At 52.5% G+C, this 16,668-nt stretch overlaps 2 protein-coding genes across 24 annotated transcripts in view; both read right to left on the reverse strand.

Annotated features, from left to right (window-relative positions):
* Window positions 1–57: 57 nt before the first annotated feature.
* On the reverse strand, window positions 58–6,988 carry NDST2 (N-deacetylase and N-sulfotransferase 2). 2 transcript variants are annotated; one of them, XM_030798397.1, is made up of 13 exons: window positions 5,531–6,985; window positions 5,255–5,342; window positions 4,807–4,961; window positions 4,439–4,624; window positions 4,050–4,178; window positions 3,736–3,918; window positions 2,907–3,003; window positions 2,042–2,165; window positions 1,723–1,897; window positions 1,346–1,516; window positions 1,129–1,238; window positions 831–933; window positions 58–722 (listed from the first exon to the last, which is right to left on the reverse strand). In XM_030798397.1, the coding sequence occupies exons 1-13, from the start codon at window positions 6,533–6,535 to the stop codon at window positions 597–599; spliced, it is 2,652 nt and encodes an 883-aa protein (XP_030654257.1). In that variant the 5' UTR covers window positions 6,536–6,985; the 3' UTR covers window positions 58–596. The 2 variants fall into 2 exon arrangements, with proteins under 2 accessions (XP_030654257.1, XP_030654258.1); XM_030798398.1 differs by having other exon boundaries at window positions 63–722; window positions 1,166–1,238; window positions 5,531–6,988.
* A 3,666-nt stretch (window positions 6,989–10,654) lies between these two features.
* The window catches only part of CAMK2G (calcium/calmodulin dependent protein kinase II gamma), a 61,836-nt gene continuing 55,822 nt past the window's right edge, over window positions 10,655–16,668 (reverse strand). For 20 of the 22 annotated variants that reach the window (XM_030798408.1, XM_030798406.1, XM_030798418.1 and 17 more), the window contains 4 exons: window positions 15,630–15,705; window positions 15,176–15,270; window positions 13,152–13,396; window positions 10,655–12,657 (listed from right to left, as the gene is read on the reverse strand). In XM_030798408.1, the coding sequence (XP_030654268.1) occupies window positions 13,164–13,396; window positions 15,176–15,270; window positions 15,630–15,705 (404 nt within the window). In that variant the 3' untranslated portion in view covers window positions 10,655–12,657; window positions 13,152–13,163. Of the gene's footprint in view, window positions 12,658–13,151; window positions 13,397–15,175; window positions 15,271–15,629; window positions 15,706–16,668 lie in introns of those variants that run through there. The other 2 variants (XM_030798419.1, XM_030798420.1) reach the window with 2 other exon arrangements.

Here is a 16,668-nt window from a genome sequence, read left to right on the forward strand (position 1 = left end):
GGGAAACTTCTGACACTTGCTTTAGTCTAGGTTTTTCCCACTCCAGGGAGGCAGACAAAACAGAAAAATAAGGATGTTTATTAAGGACATTTCTAGCCCACAGCTAGGGCTCATACTCAGCTCTATGAGCCACTGTCCGACCTCATCCCCATTCAATGTGAATGACATTAGGGAGGCCGGGCCACAGGTAGATCCCACTGCCTGGCTAAAGGGGCCATAGCAAGGGGTCCCTCCCATGCAAGGGGTCTCTCCCATAGCCAGGTATAGATAGATACACTGCTGTGGATGAAGAGGGAAATCTTATTGGACTAATACATTCCCCTACACCCTGCCTGGACCCTCTCATTCCTCCCCACCTCCCAAGATGATGGGTCAAAGGTACCTAGTACTATTATGTGGGGTACCAAAGGAAGCCCCTTTATTCGCCCCAGAACTATGGGAAAAGGATACCCTTCCCTTCTCAGCCATCTCAGGCCTGGGGGCTACTGAGGTAGAGGGGGAGGGGCCAGGCCACTCTAATCCCCCTTGTGGGCCCTGCTCTGGACCTGCCCCTTAGGGAAGCAGGGGGCATTTTGCTGGTACGGGAGGCTGGGACATCAGCCCAGACTGGAATGCTGCAGTTCTTCCCGAAGCCATGAGGGCACTGGCTGTCCAAGCCGGCTCAGCAGCTTCGACAACTCCAAATTATGGTTCCGGAAAAAATCCGTAAGGAAAAGACGGGACTGACAGGAGAAAATGAAGGCAGAAATGGTAAGAAGTGGGACACTAGTGGGACACAGAATCAGATCCTGGAAGTGGAGAGGGATTCCCCTGCCCCTGGCTTTACTTACCTCAGTGTCCATATCTGGATACCTCCGGCCTTTGCTCCGGCCTAGACAGCGAGTCTTACCACCTTCAAGTCCCTGGCACCAAAATCCCTTATCGTCATCAAACCTGCTCAACAGGAAGAGGCCATGAGGTGGCAGGGAAAAGAGAAACTCAAGTTCCATAAATGCACAATGCCCCTCCCTGCCCACAGGGACACGTCTCTCCTTGTGAGACAGAGTAAATCTATGTCTCTAACAGACATGGTCAACCTGCTTCCCCATTTCCCACACAGTACTCCTCCCCTGGGTCATGCTCTCCCACCTGAGGGTCCGTGTGTAGTTCAGAAAGGGTGTGATACCCAGGAACTTCTGGATGCTCTCCATTGAGGCTGCTGGGTTGGTACGCAGCTCTTGCCCATCCACAATCAGCAACTAAAGGGACAGGGATGTGGTTCCCTCTATATTCCTAAGAAGCCTCAGGGCTGAAGGGAAGAAGAGGGGAAGGGGAACCCCACTGAGGGCTCTTGTGGGGATTATACCTGTCCAGAGGGGTAGTAAGTCAGCCAGCGTTGTAGATGGGTAGAATAGTAGCCAGGGACAAGACAGCGGTTCTGCAGGGAGCGTAGTGCCAGAGGGGTCTGGGAGGAGGCTGAAATCACCTGATAGAAGGTATAGTTCAGAGCAACTGGGTCTCCGTGGGCTCGCTGATGCTGAAGGACAAAGAGAAGGAAGGTGAAGGACTGGTGATTTGACAGTATTATTCTGCCCTTACGCTTGGTCTGGTGACAGCACAGCATGGGTACCTGTCCCCAAGGCACTAGTTAAGTTTCTCTACCCTCACTCCTTTCTCCCTCTCTAGCAGTCACTGTCCCCTCTCCCCAACCTTTAGCCTGTGTGTCCCCAGCTTCAGGCAGACCTGGTACCAGGAGTAGGCCCTGTCAGCAGGGTTGGTGAGCACTGTGATGATCTTGGCTCGTGGCAGGAGGGCAGCCCCCCGCCGTGGTACAACCTCTGAGTCAAAGTAGGTGGCACTTTTTTCAAATAGGAAATCAGTGCTGGCATTGGAAGGAACAGGGAAGAAATCCATGTACCTAGGAAGTAGCACAGAAGAGAGAGAAGCAGAAAAATATGCAGAGTGAAGTGGCCAGAAGTCTGTGCTGAGGGAAGCTGGAATGGGGTATTTTGGGGGAAGGGAGTATTCCTCTGAGGAACATTCAAATGGGGCCCAGTCTCACCAGTCAATACCCTTGTGGTAATTAGGGCCGTTGAAGAACTGAATCTCCTCAAATGTGCTGGGGCTAGGGAAGCTGCTAGTTACAGCTGGGTGCAGGCTCAGGAAGAAGTGAATAGCTGTAGTCCCTAAATGGGAGAGAAAGACCAGGCCATTGTGGGAGGGAAGCCAGCTCAACAGCATAAGCCTGAAGGAAGTGAAAAAATAACCACTCTGGGTAGGAAAATCCCCTATGGCCAAACTACAATGATAGGAGGCAAGTCTGAGAGAGGCCCAGGGAAGGGCTAAAACAGTGGTTCTCTGCTTTAACTGTGCACCAGAATGACTTGCGGATCTTGTAAAAACACCACGATTCTGATATACAACCAGGGTTAGGAATCACTGCCTCAAGAGACTGGATCAATGAGGGGTGAGCATAAAAGGAGTTCTTTTCTCTCTTAAAAATTCAAATTAAGGCCGGGTGTGGTGGCTCATGCCTGTAATCTCAGCACTTTGGGAGGCCAAGACAGGAGGTGACTTGAGCTCAGGAGTTCGAGACCAGCCTGGCCAACATGGTGAAACCCCCGTCTCTACTAAAAATACAAAAATTAGCCAGGTGTGGTGGCACCTGCCTGTAATCCCAGCTACTGGGGAGGCTGAGCAGAATTGCCTGAACCCGGGAGGTGGCGGTTGTAGTGAGCTGAGATCGTGCAACTGTGCTCCAGCCTGGGCGAAGAAGTGAGACTCTTATCTCAAAAAAAAATTGTTTTATTAAAATTAAAAATACTTTTTTCATTCCTGTGATTACCTGGAGAGAGAAGAGAGTTCCTTGACAAAAGGATCCTTTGGGTTTAAGGCAGGGCAAGAGAAGTTAGCTAAGGATACTTCACCTGTTTTCTGGGGTCCCACAATGAGGAATTTCGGGAGACGATCACAGGTTTTCTCCTTGGACCAGATATCTTTGTGCCTCTTGTCATCACAGGGATTCTGAAGCCAGGGCCAATAATCAGATAAGGCCTAGTTTTTTTTTTTTTTTTTTTTTTTTTTTTTTTGAGATGGAGTTTCGTTCTTGTTGTCCAGGCTGGAGTACAATGCATGATCTCGGCTCACTGCAACCTCCGCCTCCTGGGTTCAAGCAATTCTCCTGCCTCAGCTTCCTGAGTAGCTGGGATTATAGGCATGTGCCACCATGTCCGGCTAATTTTGTGTTTTTAGTAGAGACGGGGTTTCTCCAAGTTGGTCAGGTTGGTCTCAAACTCCCGACCTCAGGTGATCTGCCTGCCTCGGCCTCCCAAAGTGCTGGGATTATAGGCGTGAGCCACCGTGCCCGGCCTAGCCTAGTCTTTTCTTAAACCCCCACCCCGGCTGGGCGCAGTGGCTCACATATGTAATCCCAGCACTTTGGGAGGCTGAGGCGGGTGGATCACCTGCAGTCAGGAGTTCGAGACCAGCCTGGCCAACATGGTGAAACCCCGTCTCTACTAAAGATACAAAAAATTAGCCGGGCGTGGTGGCGGGTACGTGTAATCCCAGCTACTGGGGAGGCTGAGGCAGGAGAATCACTTGAACCTGGGAGGTGGAGGTTGCAATGAGCAGAGATTGTGCCATTGTACTCTAGCCTGGGTGACAGAGCGAGATTCTGTCTCAAAGAAACAACAACAACAACAAAAAACACTCCACCCCTATCATGTCTCTCATCAGACTGAGCTCCACCTTTACCTGCCAAAGGGGGCTTCGCTCCTGAGGGAAAAGTTCAAAGTACTTCTGTGCAAGCGGGACAGGAGGAAGGGTCTGTAGGCGCAGCCGTGTCCAACACTGGAGGAAGCGCACCAAGCTCTCAAAGGTGTACAGGCCCAGCCGGTCATTTCCATAATTGGACAGATGGGTCATAAAGATGCTGATCTGTAAGGGGGTACCTGCATGTCAGATTTGGAGAGCCTACCCCACCTCTGAATTAGCCTTGGTGAGTAAAGGTCCCAGCCTGCAAACACCTTGGCTCTCCAATCTTCTAGCCCTTCCTCTCAGCACCTTACCGGATTAAGCAGCACCGTCAGAAAGAGCTCTCCACCTCGGATGCTCCGGTCTAGTTCACGAGAGCCTCCAGGATACTCATTATAGAAGATTGTGTGAGTGAAGAGGCCACATGTCTGCCGGGGCAGCACCTGGAGGGAAAAGAAAAAACAGATGAGATTTGAAAGATAGAATGAGAAGTAGATGGAGGACACTGGGATTTATAGAGGACTGAGTCTGAAGTTACAGCAAGAAAGCTCTTACTGAGGGTGTTAAAATTTTTTCACCTTTCTACCCCCAATTATGTACCCCCATACTTGGACTGGCAGTTGATAGAGAACATAGGTCAATGCAGGTTAAAAGCTGTCTAAATGTGAGAGTTTGATTCAAGCTTGTATTGGGAGTCCCTCACCATAATGCCATTGTGAATGAAGCCACGGCGGTAGCGGGCAGGGCGGAGATGGGGATACTCCTCAGTGCTGGTCACCTGGATGCCCCACACGGATTTCCAGGCCTCATAGAGCTGCGTGTGGATGGGGTACACGCCCGAGTGGTGGGGGGCCACAGCATACCCCAGGTCCGTGGGAATCCCATGCTCCTGGGAATGGCATAGACTCTCACCAGGACCTGGTGAGGTTTGGGGAGTAGAGGGTAAAGAGGGTGGGGAAGCCTCCAAATAAAGAAAAACGCAAAGGACAGGAAAAGGGTAGCCCATTAGGGGAAGGTAGAAAAGGAAGCATGGCTGGGAGAAAGTATGGGGAAGAGATCCAAGGGTCTCACCAGAGCAAACTGTTTGTTGAGCCTCATCTGGTCAGCCAGCACGGAGCGATTGTGGAAGAGGTGTGGCTGCATATGGCTCCACATGTGGGGGAACCACCAGAACTCTTTGCGGTGCTTCAGCAGCATGTCGTCCCCTGCATCCTCCTCTTCTGTCCCTATGACCACACGCTGACCACTGACCACGCCAGTCAGCCCGTTCCCTCCTTTATTTTGTAATAACACTGACCACCTTCCATCCCTGATCCTTGCCTAAGACTTTCTATTTGCCCCACTGCCAACTTGCCATCCAGCCACCCATGTGAACCTAAATTCATGCCCACCACTAGCTCCTCACAGCAGTCTGACCCCAAACCTTGACCCTTTTCTCCAACTTGTCTGCCCAGGGAGGTGGACAGTGAAGGGACAGGTCAAGCTATGATATGCCAAAGGAGTAGGAGAATAAGCTCACCAGTATGATAGAACTTGCCCGAGAAGCCCAAGTTGAAGGTGAAGTTGGGGACTAAGGTCCTGAGTTTGTTCTGGGTGGTCAACAGAGCCTGGGAAGAGTAGCAGGGACAAGAGAAATCAGGAGAGCACACTGAACAGGAAATACATGAGAAGTAGCATTCTTCCAGCTTGGAAAGGCAGGGAGTGTACCTATGACAAGCTCAGAATCAAGGAAGGGAGTCTGACAGGCCAGAGTGTGAATAGCTTCTAAGAAAAAAATTTAAGTAACAAGACTGACCTCAACATCAGCCACCTTCATGCGGGTCCCTTCCTTGCCCACAAAGATGTCATCGATGTCTACCAAGATGTAGCGGTCAAGGTCCAGGCAGAGGCGCTTGCCAGTGAGGTATGCAACAGCATCAACGAAGATAAGTTTGTGGAGCCAGAAGGAAAGGCCGTGACCAAAGAGCACCCGCTGGATGCCATCATGAAGCCCCAGGTCCTGTACCACAGTGGGAAGCCGGGCCCGACGAAGAACTAGTCCTGGCACTGGGGGCTCAGCTGGCCGAAGGCTGGCAAGAAGCACTGGTTCATATGTACTATGATTGGATTGGAAGATGGTCCAGTCATCACCAGGCAGTGGCCCTGGTTCTAGGCGGCTGGGGCGTGTGAGATGCAGTAGCGGGGCAGAAGGATTCACTTGGTAGTCCCGGAGCCCCAAGTTTGAGTGTAAAAAAAGGGGAAAGCCCTTGAGCTGGGCACTCAGTAGGCTGTGCTCGTGGGCTCGGAAAAAGCCAATGATGCCCACACCATACTCCACGCAGTACCGGTCTAGCAGTTCCCGACTCCAGGCATCCAGGTTGACATACTTGAGCAGGTTCTCATAAATGACCAAGACATAGCGGCCATGGGTATTATCAGTCAATGTGGGCATGTCCCCTCGGCCAGGTGCCAACTCAGTGCTATAACGAAAACGGCTAGACTCCAGGATGGCCACAATTTCCTGCCCCAGCTGTGAGTATGCACTCTCCACAAACACAAGGACCACGGGTTCAGTTCGAGCTGTCTCTGGAGGCCTGGGGGGCCGAGGTGGAACTGGAGGCCGTGCAGGGCCGGGACCAGCTGCCCCACCACTGCTGCAGTCTCCCAAGGGCAGGGGCAAGGGTTCCTTGGCCTTAGGGCTGGTGGACACGTAATACGCCAGGAAGCCCATGGAGCCCAGGCTGAAAGCGATCAGCAGCAGTATGAGGCGGTGCAGTTCCAGCTGCCGAGCTGGGCGTACCACCTTCCACAACTGGAGCATGGCGGGGGGAGGAAGGGAGGGAGGAATGGGGACCACCTCAGGGGATGGGAGGTAGGAGTTCTATAGGCTAGGACTGTCTTGGAAGGGTAGAAGGATAGGAAAATAGGGGACAGGGATTCCCTCAGGGGGAGTTTCCTTAAGAGGTGGAGATGAGTCCCCTTAGTATAGGGTAGGGGAGGTAGAAGGGGAAGCAGGGGGCAACTATACAGAGTCCACTAGTCTCAGGTCACCATGGCCCCCTGGCCCATGGCTTCAGGCTGCAAATCTTGCCAGGCTCTCCCCTTGGCCCTGGCTGAGCGCCTCACATCAAAGGTCAGCAAAGTTCAGTCTCTTCCCCTCTACCTGTAAGACAGAGAAATCAGTGGGTTACTCCTCCCTCTGAAATTGTCATTAATCCATTCTCCTCCCCATCCCATCTCTTACCTCCTGCTTACTGGATAATCTGTTCTCAAAAAAAAAAAAAAAAAAAAAAAAAGTCTCCTGTAGGAGAATCTACAAGCTGAGTCCTATACCTTAGCTTCACAGCTTGTTCCCTTTCCCTTTCTTAGAATACCCAAATGAATGTCCAAATTCTCCTCTCTAAGCAAAGCTCAGAGATGGAGCAGTATATGCAAATGATAGAAAGGAACAAATCTCCCATCGACAAGAGGCTAAATATCCTGGGAGGCTAAAAACAGGCCTGCTCTGAAAGGAGTTCCTAGCCCATGACTGAGCAGCTGGCCAGCCAGCAACAGCTCTGATCTTTCTGTGAGGAAGGGACGGAAAGCCCCGGAAGTCTTCAGAAGTCCCATGCTCCAACGAAATATCAGATAAGGAACTCATGAGTCTGTTAATCTTCCTCATCAATCAAACCCAGTATCACAGCCAACAGCATTAATGAACTTGCAGTCAGGTGGACACTATGGTGGGGGAGTTCAAAAGGAAAGAGCAATCCTCATGATAGGTAATCATTCTTCCAGTTTCCAAACCCAGAACTTAGGGACTCCCTTACCCGTTGCTTGTGAAACATTACCTGCCCCTGACCTTCACCTCAACTTTGCCAGTCAGGAGATAAAAATGTAACCCCTGAGCAGGCCACACACTGGGTGCTGAGAAAAGCCAGACAGCTGAGTCCACTCTAGTTCTCCTTCCTAACTTAGCCTAAGTGGTTCTACAACCCTATTCCTAAACAGCTCAGAAGAGTCCCTGAGCTAGCCTGGAGAGACATGAGGTATTGAGTCCAGTTACACAAACAGAACAACTTGAGTAAGGACTGGATGACAGAGAGCAACAGGAGCTTAAGTCACATCCAACCAATGACAGAAGGAAAGAGGACAGTGTGATCAGAAGCCACAGTTTTAAGGAGGTCTAATTTTGGGGATCTCTTTTATTATTTTTAGATAGAGTCTTGCTCTGTCACCCAGGATACAGTGTGCTGGTGTGATCATAGCCTACTGCAGCCTCAAACACCTGGGCTCAAGTGATCCTCCCACCTCAGCCTCCCATGTAGCTGGGACTACAGCTTTGCACCACCACGCCCTACTAATTTTTAATTTTTTTTAGAGATAGGGGTCTTGTTATGTTGCCCAGGCTGGTCTTGAACTCCTGGGGTCAGACAATCCTCCGGCCTCAGCCTCCTGAGTCTGTTCTTTTTCTTAAATCGACTGCTTCTGTAAGCTTTATTGTCACTATCTCCACCTCAGCCTCCTTGCAAGGCTGGCAATCCCGCTCTACCACCCACCCCCAAACGCACACATCTCAGGGGTGGTAAGGCAGAGCTGAGGTCCTTCAGAATTGACAGAGATTATTTAAAAACAGTTCAGGACAGGCGTGGTGCCTCACGCCTGTAATTCCAGCACTGTGAAACGCCAAGGTGGGTGATCACTTGAGGTCAGGAGTTTGAGACCAGCCTGGCCAACATGGTGAAACCCCATCTCTACTAAAAATACAAAAACTAGATGGGCGTGGTGGTGGGCGCTTGTAGTCCCAGCTACTCAGGAGGCTGAGGCAGGAGAATCACTTGAACCTGGGAGGCGGAAATTGCAGTGAGCTGAGATTGTGCCACTGCACTCCAGCCTGGGTGACAGAGCGAGACTCTGGCTCAAAAATAAAATAAAATAAAATAAAATAAAACAGTTCAGCTTTGGCCTAGGTAAAACAACACGAGAAGAGAGCTGGGGCAGAGGATCAAAATGGTGACGGGAAGGAGTGAGTGCTAAGAATTTGATGCAACTTTAGAGAAAACATTGTAGTGAGGAGGTCACTGACGAGAAGCTGATACTCAGGGTGTATCACCCTGTATTTGAGAACTTACAACTTGCCAGCCATTCTTCTAAGAGCTTCACATATATTTAATCTTCACACCAGCCCTAAGAGGTAGGGAAAAGGTACATGCTCCATTATCCCCATTTCACATATGAGTAACTCAGAGAAGCTTAGAAACTTGCCCAGGATCACACAGCTCAGTTGGTGGGAGGGCTGGGATTCGACGTCAGGCCTGTCAAGCTCCAGAGCCGCGTTCTTAGCCGTTGCATTTTAGCTTCATATCTGGAAGAAGCAGCAAGGTTTAGGGAAGGGGCGCCGGGAGCGCCGCAGACCGGGCCAGTGAACACTGAGGGCCAGTAGGGCTGGGCGGGGTGGGTGTGTGCGGGAGGTCTCTGAGGATGGCGAAGCCAGACGGGGGCCGGGCCCGGGCTTGGGGAGGCCAGGACGGCCGGAGAAGCGGCGCAGAGGCTGCGGGCGCCGAGGGGGCCCGGGGCTGGCCGGTGGAGGAGCCCCGCCGAGAGGAGACGGGGGCACAGGTGGATGCGAAGAGCGCACCGGATGTGGGACACCAAAGGGGAAGGGGCCACGGGCGCGCGGCGGCGACTCTGGGGTGACATCGAGACAGCCTCTGGGCTGGGAGAGCCCTGAGGGAAGAAGAGAGCCCGCCCGGTCCGGAGGGGAGCGAGGCGGTTCTGAGGGAGGCCGGCGGAAAGGACCCGGGGCACGGCGCACGCTGGGCCGCCCGGGACGACCCTGCGGGTGGTGATGGTGGCAACATCCAGGGGAGTCCGTTGGGGGGGCCTGAGCGCGACCGTAGGCGGGGAGGGTCTCCTCAAGGGCGGCTCACCCGGAGGACTGGGCGGCGTCCCCGCTGTCCCCGGGCTCCGCCGCGTCCCGGGGCTGCCCGGCTTCCCTGCTTTCGGGGCCACGGGCCGCGTAGCGGCTGCTCCGCCATCTCCGAGCGAACGCTCTGCCGCAGCCTGGCCCAACCACCGCTCCCACCGGGGGAGGCGGCGCGCCGCCGCTGGTGGCACCCGCTCGGATCCACCGGCTCAGGCCCTAGCAGCCGCGCGACCTGGGTGCCGGGAAATCAAGCGGCCCTCCGCAGTGCCGGGCCGAGCCGCGGCCTCCGAGACGGCGGGCTCCGCGCCCCGCCCGCGGAAGCGCACCCCCTCCTCCCCGCGCGATGGCACCGCCGGCCGAGCGTCGGGGACCGCGACTTCGGAGCAGGGGCGGGCTCAGGCCTGGGCTCATCCACTCAGCCCCGCGGAGGGGGAGCCGGGCCGGCCCACTCGGGGGAGGGGAGGGGAAGAGGCGGAGCAGCCTAGCCGGAGGCGGGACCAGGGGCGGGGCGAGGCCCTCAGCCGGCTCCCAGGGAACTCACCCTCCCTCCCCGCCCCGCCCCGCCCCGCCCCGCCTCCACAGCACCGAGCGCTGGTTGGAGGCTGTTTATGAGGAAGTTTTTTTTTGTTTTGTTTTGTTTTTTTGAGACGGAGTCTCACTCTGTCGCCTGGGCTGGAGTGCAGTGGCGCGACCTCGGCTTACTGCAACCTCCCCCTCCCAGGTTCAAGCGATTCTCCTGCCTCAGCCTTCCGAGTAGCTGGGATTACAGGCGCCCGCCACTATGCCCAGCTAAATTTTTTGTATTTTTTAGTAGAGACGGGGTTTCACCATGTTAGCCAGGCTGGTCTCGAATTCCTGACCTCATGATTCGCCCGCCTCGGCCTCCCAAAGTACTGGGATTACAGGCATGAGGAAGTTTTATTCTCAAAAGGATCCAAAGGGAGTAGGAGGAGGTATTCTTTCCAACCTGGTAACCCAGGCTGCTAAAATCTACGCCTCTGGCCGTAAACCTCCAAGAGCAGTAACACAATGGACTGTTTAAAGGTTATTTTATTAAATATCTTCAGTTCAAGGTTTCATTGTAACAAAGCTATGAAGGGTCTACCAACATTCAGAACAAACACTATTTTTAAATTATTTCTATGTTGTCATGCAAAAATTCTGCATCAAATGCCTTCCATTTCTTGTTTAAAAGGTGATTTTTTAATAGTCTATTGTCTATAGATGCTGACATTAGCCCCAGAAGAGGAGTAAGAATGCTAAGAAGTGGGGCTGGAGCAGCCATATGAAGCTATGGGTCTCAATGAATTCTAAGACCATTTGTCTTCAAGCCAGCAAAACGAAACCCTGCGGTGAAGGGATCTGCGTGCTGGCACTGCAGACTGCAGGGCAGGAAAGGGCTAGGGCCCAGGGGCTGGGACATGCATGAGGTGCTCGGAGGAGCCTGGCTAAATCCAAGCACCAGCACCTGTGAGTCTGCTCTCTTCTCAGCTGGCTCCCAAGTAAACCTGTAGCTTTGCCTCTTCTCCCAGCTCTCGTGCCTCCTGAAGGTAGTCCAGGGAACTGGAATCTACCCACCTTTCCCCCCAAAGTGGAGATGTCTGTGCAGATAAATCTGCAGCGTTGTTTTGAGGGAAACCAAGGCCATGACCAATTGCTCCTCCATTATCTTCTTTGCTATCTGCTTAGGGTATAGATCTCTTCCTCCTGGAATGGAACTCCTTGAGCACAGAGAGGGACAATGAAGGTAGAAGCCTTGGCTCTGGACACCTCTTTTGGGTTACATGCGGGGAGGGGTGATGCCCATGCAGATTGTCCAGCAGTAAGTCTATACTTCAGTTGGTCAGTAAAGAGGCCTCTGTAAGGACACCTCTTCTTCTTGCCAGAGCAGTCAGGTCAATCTCAAAGACAGGGAAAGAGATGGACGTGCAGCAAGGAAGAGTAAGAAGGGAGGCAGCCCCAAAGGCAGCCTGAGTGCATAGAAACGACCACCACTTCTCCTCCCACTGCCTCACTCCTCCCATCCCACAGGGGCACTTGGCAGAGGGCCCAGGCCCAGATGAGGGTCAGCATGGGGACCACTACCGTGAAAAGGCAAGACAAAGATGGTCCAGATCAGCACAGAAACAGAACCGCCAAAGGCGGCACGGGAGCCCTGACCAGGGCCCGGCTCTCTCCTTGCCGAGTTAGAAGAAAACACGAAGCAAAGCAGCAACAACCCCTCCCCCTCCTAGCTGCAGGGATAAGGCCTCAATATCAGGGCCCACATGCATTGTGCATCCTATAGAAATGGATGAGTGAGTGCATGTCAGACTAACACGAGGTTTCTCATCGGCTTCATGGCGGGTACACTTCTGCAGCACCAATTCTCTTCCCTTCTACACTAAACAAGACAGTACAGCAACGTCCGGGCCCTCAGTCCTGAGGCCACCACTTCTCAGCTGCTTCCACAGCAGGCTGGGAGCTCTGCGTTCTCTCCCAAGTAGGTCTGATGGTCACGATGTTCTCATCAGCCCCATTCTAGGCGACTATGCAAGTTCCAAAGAAGTCCATTCCTAGACCTGGGGTAAGCAGGCCACCTCAGGAGCTGCAATCACATCACGGCCCCCAAAGCTCTGTCAGAGTTCTTGCCTGGTCCCCCTGAGTCCATGGGGACCAGAGAGGTCAAGCTCACCTCTTCAAGGCCGGTGGGTGAGCCGCTGCTCATGCCAGGATGGACCTCATACATACTCCTGCCTTCTTGCCAACCCAAGGGCTGTCGGTGGTTTTAAAACGCATCATGGTACGGATTCCTTTTTTTTAAAACAATCTTTTTTTCTTTTTTTTTTTCTTAAATGTAAAAAACACCTCGGTACAGCAGAGACAGACACGAAGGGCGGGCGGGAGGGCTGCATGCAGGGGCGTGCATTGGCTGCTGCCGCTTTTGTAATTGAATTGTTTTAAACCTCAAACAAACAGGACTGCCGCTGTCACTCAGGCCCTCCAGAGCCACTGGCTGCGAAGGTTCGACCTCCGGCTGGAATCTCCTAATGCCCCTGTCAAACAGGACAGAATGTGGTAACAGAACAGAGGACAATGAGCACACAGATGAGTTCCAGCGACTTTAGCACGCTAAACACATGGCCAAGTTGGCCTGAGAAGGTGGGGAAAGTGGGTGAAGCTAATGCTTAAATACAAAACTGCCTCCCATTTGCTAAGCACTAAGTGCTTTACTTATAGTATCTTACTTAATCCTCACAATGATTACATGAGGTAGGCACCACTCTCTGCCTTTCTTTGACAGCTAAGGAAACAGTTTAGGGAGGGGAAGTAACCTGTCTGAGGTCATCCAATTTGGAGTCACGGAGCCAGACCCCAGTCTGTCTGATTTCCAAGCATAACTTATTGCAACCATTCTGCCAGGCTTTGCCAGTTCTCTGGGATGGCCCACACCTCCTGTCCCAGGACCACCTCCCAGCCTTCTCTTCTTCCTCTGACCCCACCTATCCCAGGCCCTCCCAGCCCCTCTCCTCCCCTCAACCAGGTGCACCTGTGGCTGAGCTCACTGCAGCGGTGCGGCAGGGGCCCCTGAGCAGTGATAGTGGACATTGAGCCACTTGCCATCCCGACGGTGCCAGACCCGGGTCTCTTCTGACTGGCTGGTGCGAGGCCGACCCTGCCCGTCGATGTACTGGGTGAGGCGGATGTAGGCGATGCATGCTGCGTCCTCCCCAATCACGTGGACATGTGGGTTTAGGATGGTGGTATGGATAGGCTTGCTGTTCTTGGACAGGACTGCAGGGCAGGGTGGGGTAGGTAAGAGGACATCAGACCTGGGCACCTGCATTTTCCTCCCAGCCTGCACTTCCAAGTCTTACCATCTCCCGAGCAACCACTCCCAGAATCTCCAAGTCCCCCCCACCGAATCCCCGAACGCCCTCCAGAGGCCAGGATGCCACATTACATTAGCCTCCTTTAACCAAAAGGAACAGAAAGATGGGTAACAATGACAGTACCTGCTGCTCTTTTAATCAGGCATTGTGCTGGGGTTTTACATGCCCGAGCTGCATTTCTTGGTGGATAATATTTTCTTTATTATAAGATGAGGAAATAGGCTCAAGGAATAATTTGCTCAAATCACACACCTGAACTCAGGACCACGTGACTCTTAACTAAAGCCTATAGATTTTCTATTCTGTTAGGCTGAGTTTAGATTTCATAAGGCTCGGCTCACCCCTAGCTAGGGCTGCAGAACAAAATCATGAACTTAAACCATTCAAAATTGATTTGTAATTTTTTTTTTTTAAGGCACCAAAGCTGAAATAGAATCATCAAAGCACCAAGCTGAGGATATTCCCAGGATTCTCTGGGGAAAAGGCAAAAGAAGTTGGATTGCCATTATCAGCATATGCTGTGAAAACTGTGTTGCTTTTATTGAGATTCACATTTTAGTTCAATTCAAATGTTAGACAGGGGCTACATGACACCTTCCTAGTACTAATATAAACTCTGGAATTGCTTCTGGCTAATAGAATTACTTAAATAACAGAGAGTTTATATATGTAGCTGAGATGTGATAAGGGTGGGAGTCAGCGGAGAAGTTAGTGACTAACTATAACTCAGGGCAGGATCGGGAAGGCCCAGCATAAAGTGGGAAGAGATAAAAATAAGGAGGGGGAGGGTCTCATAGAGCAGAGAGAAAGATGGGAGGGGGTGATGGTTCAGCTTCTTATCCCCTTATTTTCCACGAACTGTCCAGAATGTACACCCCACCCCCCACACAAGACGTCTGCCTTCCTCCATAGTCAGGAGGATTCTAGCCACAACTTCCGATCTCACAAATCACCAACAGTGCCCTGGTTTGCACATTCTTATCCTGGTTTTAATTTCCTCTATTGTGAAACCTGCAGACACAGAGCTTCGTTCTTACGTGCTGAGATCATCTCAACCTAATCTCAAAGGGTTTCCTTCCAATCCGTCTTGGAAAGAGGTGAGGCTTAAAGAAATAATTTTTTTTTTTTTTTTTTTGAGATAGAGTCTCGCTCTGTTGCCCAGGCTGGAGTGCAGTGGCCTGATCTTGGCTCACTGCAAGCTCTGCCTCCCAGGTTCACAGCATTCTCCTGCCTCAGCCTCCCGAGTAGCTGGGACTACAGGGGCCGCCACCACGCCCGGCTAATTTTTTGTATTTTTAGTAGAGATGGGGTTTCACCGTGTTAGCCAGGATGGCCTCGATCTCCTGACCTCGTGATCCGCCAGCCTCAGCCTCCCCAAGTGCTGGGATTACAGGCGTGAGCCACTGAGCCCGGCAAGAAATAAGTGAGCTTGATTGTGGTGACTGGCACTGCCACAAGGCAGTGGCAGAATGAATGGCACTTGGAGCTTAGGAAAGCAGGGCCTTCAAAGGTGCCTGTTTACAACCATCGGGGCACAAGGGGGCAAGCATACAGAGTAGAAGTGCAGCACGAAGGTCAAATAAGGGAAAAGTGGGCAACTGGGATGAGAAGGTGAGCAGGAGACAGAGGCAAGGGGGTGAAGGGGCAGGCAGGAGTGTATCAGCAGCACGAACCCACTCACGATTCTCAAAGTAAAACTTATGGAAATCCATCCCCTCCACGAGGTTACCAAGGGCCTCAGGCTCAAAGGAAGTGAGGCCTGGATCACAAATCTTCCTGCAGGGAGAAAAACAAAGCAGCCTATCAGGCTTCTATGGAGTGACTTGTCTTCCTTCCTTATCAGCGGTGTCTATCCAGTAGCAGCAGGCTAGCTGTGGCCATGCCAGACAAGACAGCGAAGATCTTCCAGGCCTGCCTGCTGAGCCACTCAGCCCTGTGCTTTCGGCCCACCGCCAGGACACTGTGGGTGAGCTCAGGGAATCTACCTGGAAGGGCTCCCAGCTTAGGAGAGGGCTTAACTCAGATACTTTCCCCAAGGTCCAACCTCCCTTTCCCCAGGGTCCTAATTGTTGTCTGGAAGCAGGGAAGGCCTTGGGAGATGACTTAGCTCACAAAAAAAATGGGTCTCTACTTACGTGTAGGCCTCAAAGTCCCCATTGTTGATGGCTTCAATCAGCTGTTCTGTAATCTTAATGATCTCCTGTTTTCGCACTGTGGGGGAGAAAAATCCATCAATTTACCTACTGGGGAACCTCCCAAGTGACAGAGAGCCTTCCCCAGTCCTCAGGAGTCCCCTGTGATCGCTTATGACAAAGACATCCCTCTTCTCTGTCTTAGGACCCTTGGCAGGAAGAGCGAACCCACCTTCCCTTCCATTTCCCTCTCTGCAGTCTGCGGAGACAATGACCACTTCCTCCTGAAGCCCAGCCATTAGTTATGGTTCTTTGGCCTTTGCCTCCCTCTCCATCAACAATCAGGCTGCAGAAAACATGCTTGCCTTTAACAGGTGAGGAGCCTGGTACATCGTGAATGCTGTGAGCCCCTCCCCTGTGTGAGCAGCCTCTCTCACAAGCATCTCCCAATAAGGCTGCTTCCACCCCCAATTTACTTCTCACACCTGAAGGGGCTCAGTCAGGTCTCAAATCACCACCCCTACTTGTAGCCTTCATTCAGTGGCCAGGACCCAGCCCTGGGCAACAGGTAGTCTGACAGCAGAATCCAGCTAGGGCTGGGGTGCCAAAGGACCATCAGAACCCTAGGATGGATGCTTCCCACTGCTCATCAACTCCACAGGGCTTTTCTGGGAGAAATGATCCCAGAATTGTAAAAACTTGGGACAGCCTGTACCAGAGAGGCTGCTCTGTTTACCTCTCGAGGCTTGGGAAAGCTGCACATTTCACACCAGCTCTCATGCCAGGATGTGTTCCTCAGGAAAACCAGACAGGCCTCAGACTGACAGGCAGGCAGAGGTGGTGCCCTCCAGAGCCCTCCTCCCCAACCCATCCCAAGCCAAGGGACAGCTGGTGATGTCCTGCCGGCATGGGCTTCTCTTATAGGGAATGCCACTATCAGCAGGGGCTGCCACCAGGGTAAGGGAGAGCTTGGGTTGAGCTTGGGCTCATCCTAACCCGAGCCCTGGGCTGGCCCAGGCCACAACGCTTTCCTCACAGGAGC

The sequence above is a fragment of the Nomascus leucogenys genome, chromosome 18 (genome assembly GCF_006542625.1).
Source record: "Nomascus leucogenys isolate Asia chromosome 18, Asia_NLE_v1, whole genome shotgun sequence".
NCBI classification, from domain to species: Eukaryota; Metazoa; Chordata; class Mammalia; order Primates; family Hylobatidae; genus Nomascus; species Nomascus leucogenys.

Bases quoted from the DNA above. Each gene is read 5' to 3' on its own strand.
- NDST2 (XM_030798397.1), bottom strand. From the start codon at position 6,535: ATGCTCCAGTTGTGGAAGGTGGTACGCCCAGCTCGGCAGCTGGAACTG. The intron at 3,004-3,735 runs GTAAAGGTGGAG...CCCTGGCTTCAG, and splicing joins AGCGAAGCCCCCTTTGGCAG to AATCCCTGTGATGACAAGAG. The intron at 1,517-1,722 runs GTCTGCCTGAAG...TTTGTCCTTCAG, and splicing joins GGGCCTACTCCTGGTACCAG to CATCAGCGAGCCCACGGAGA.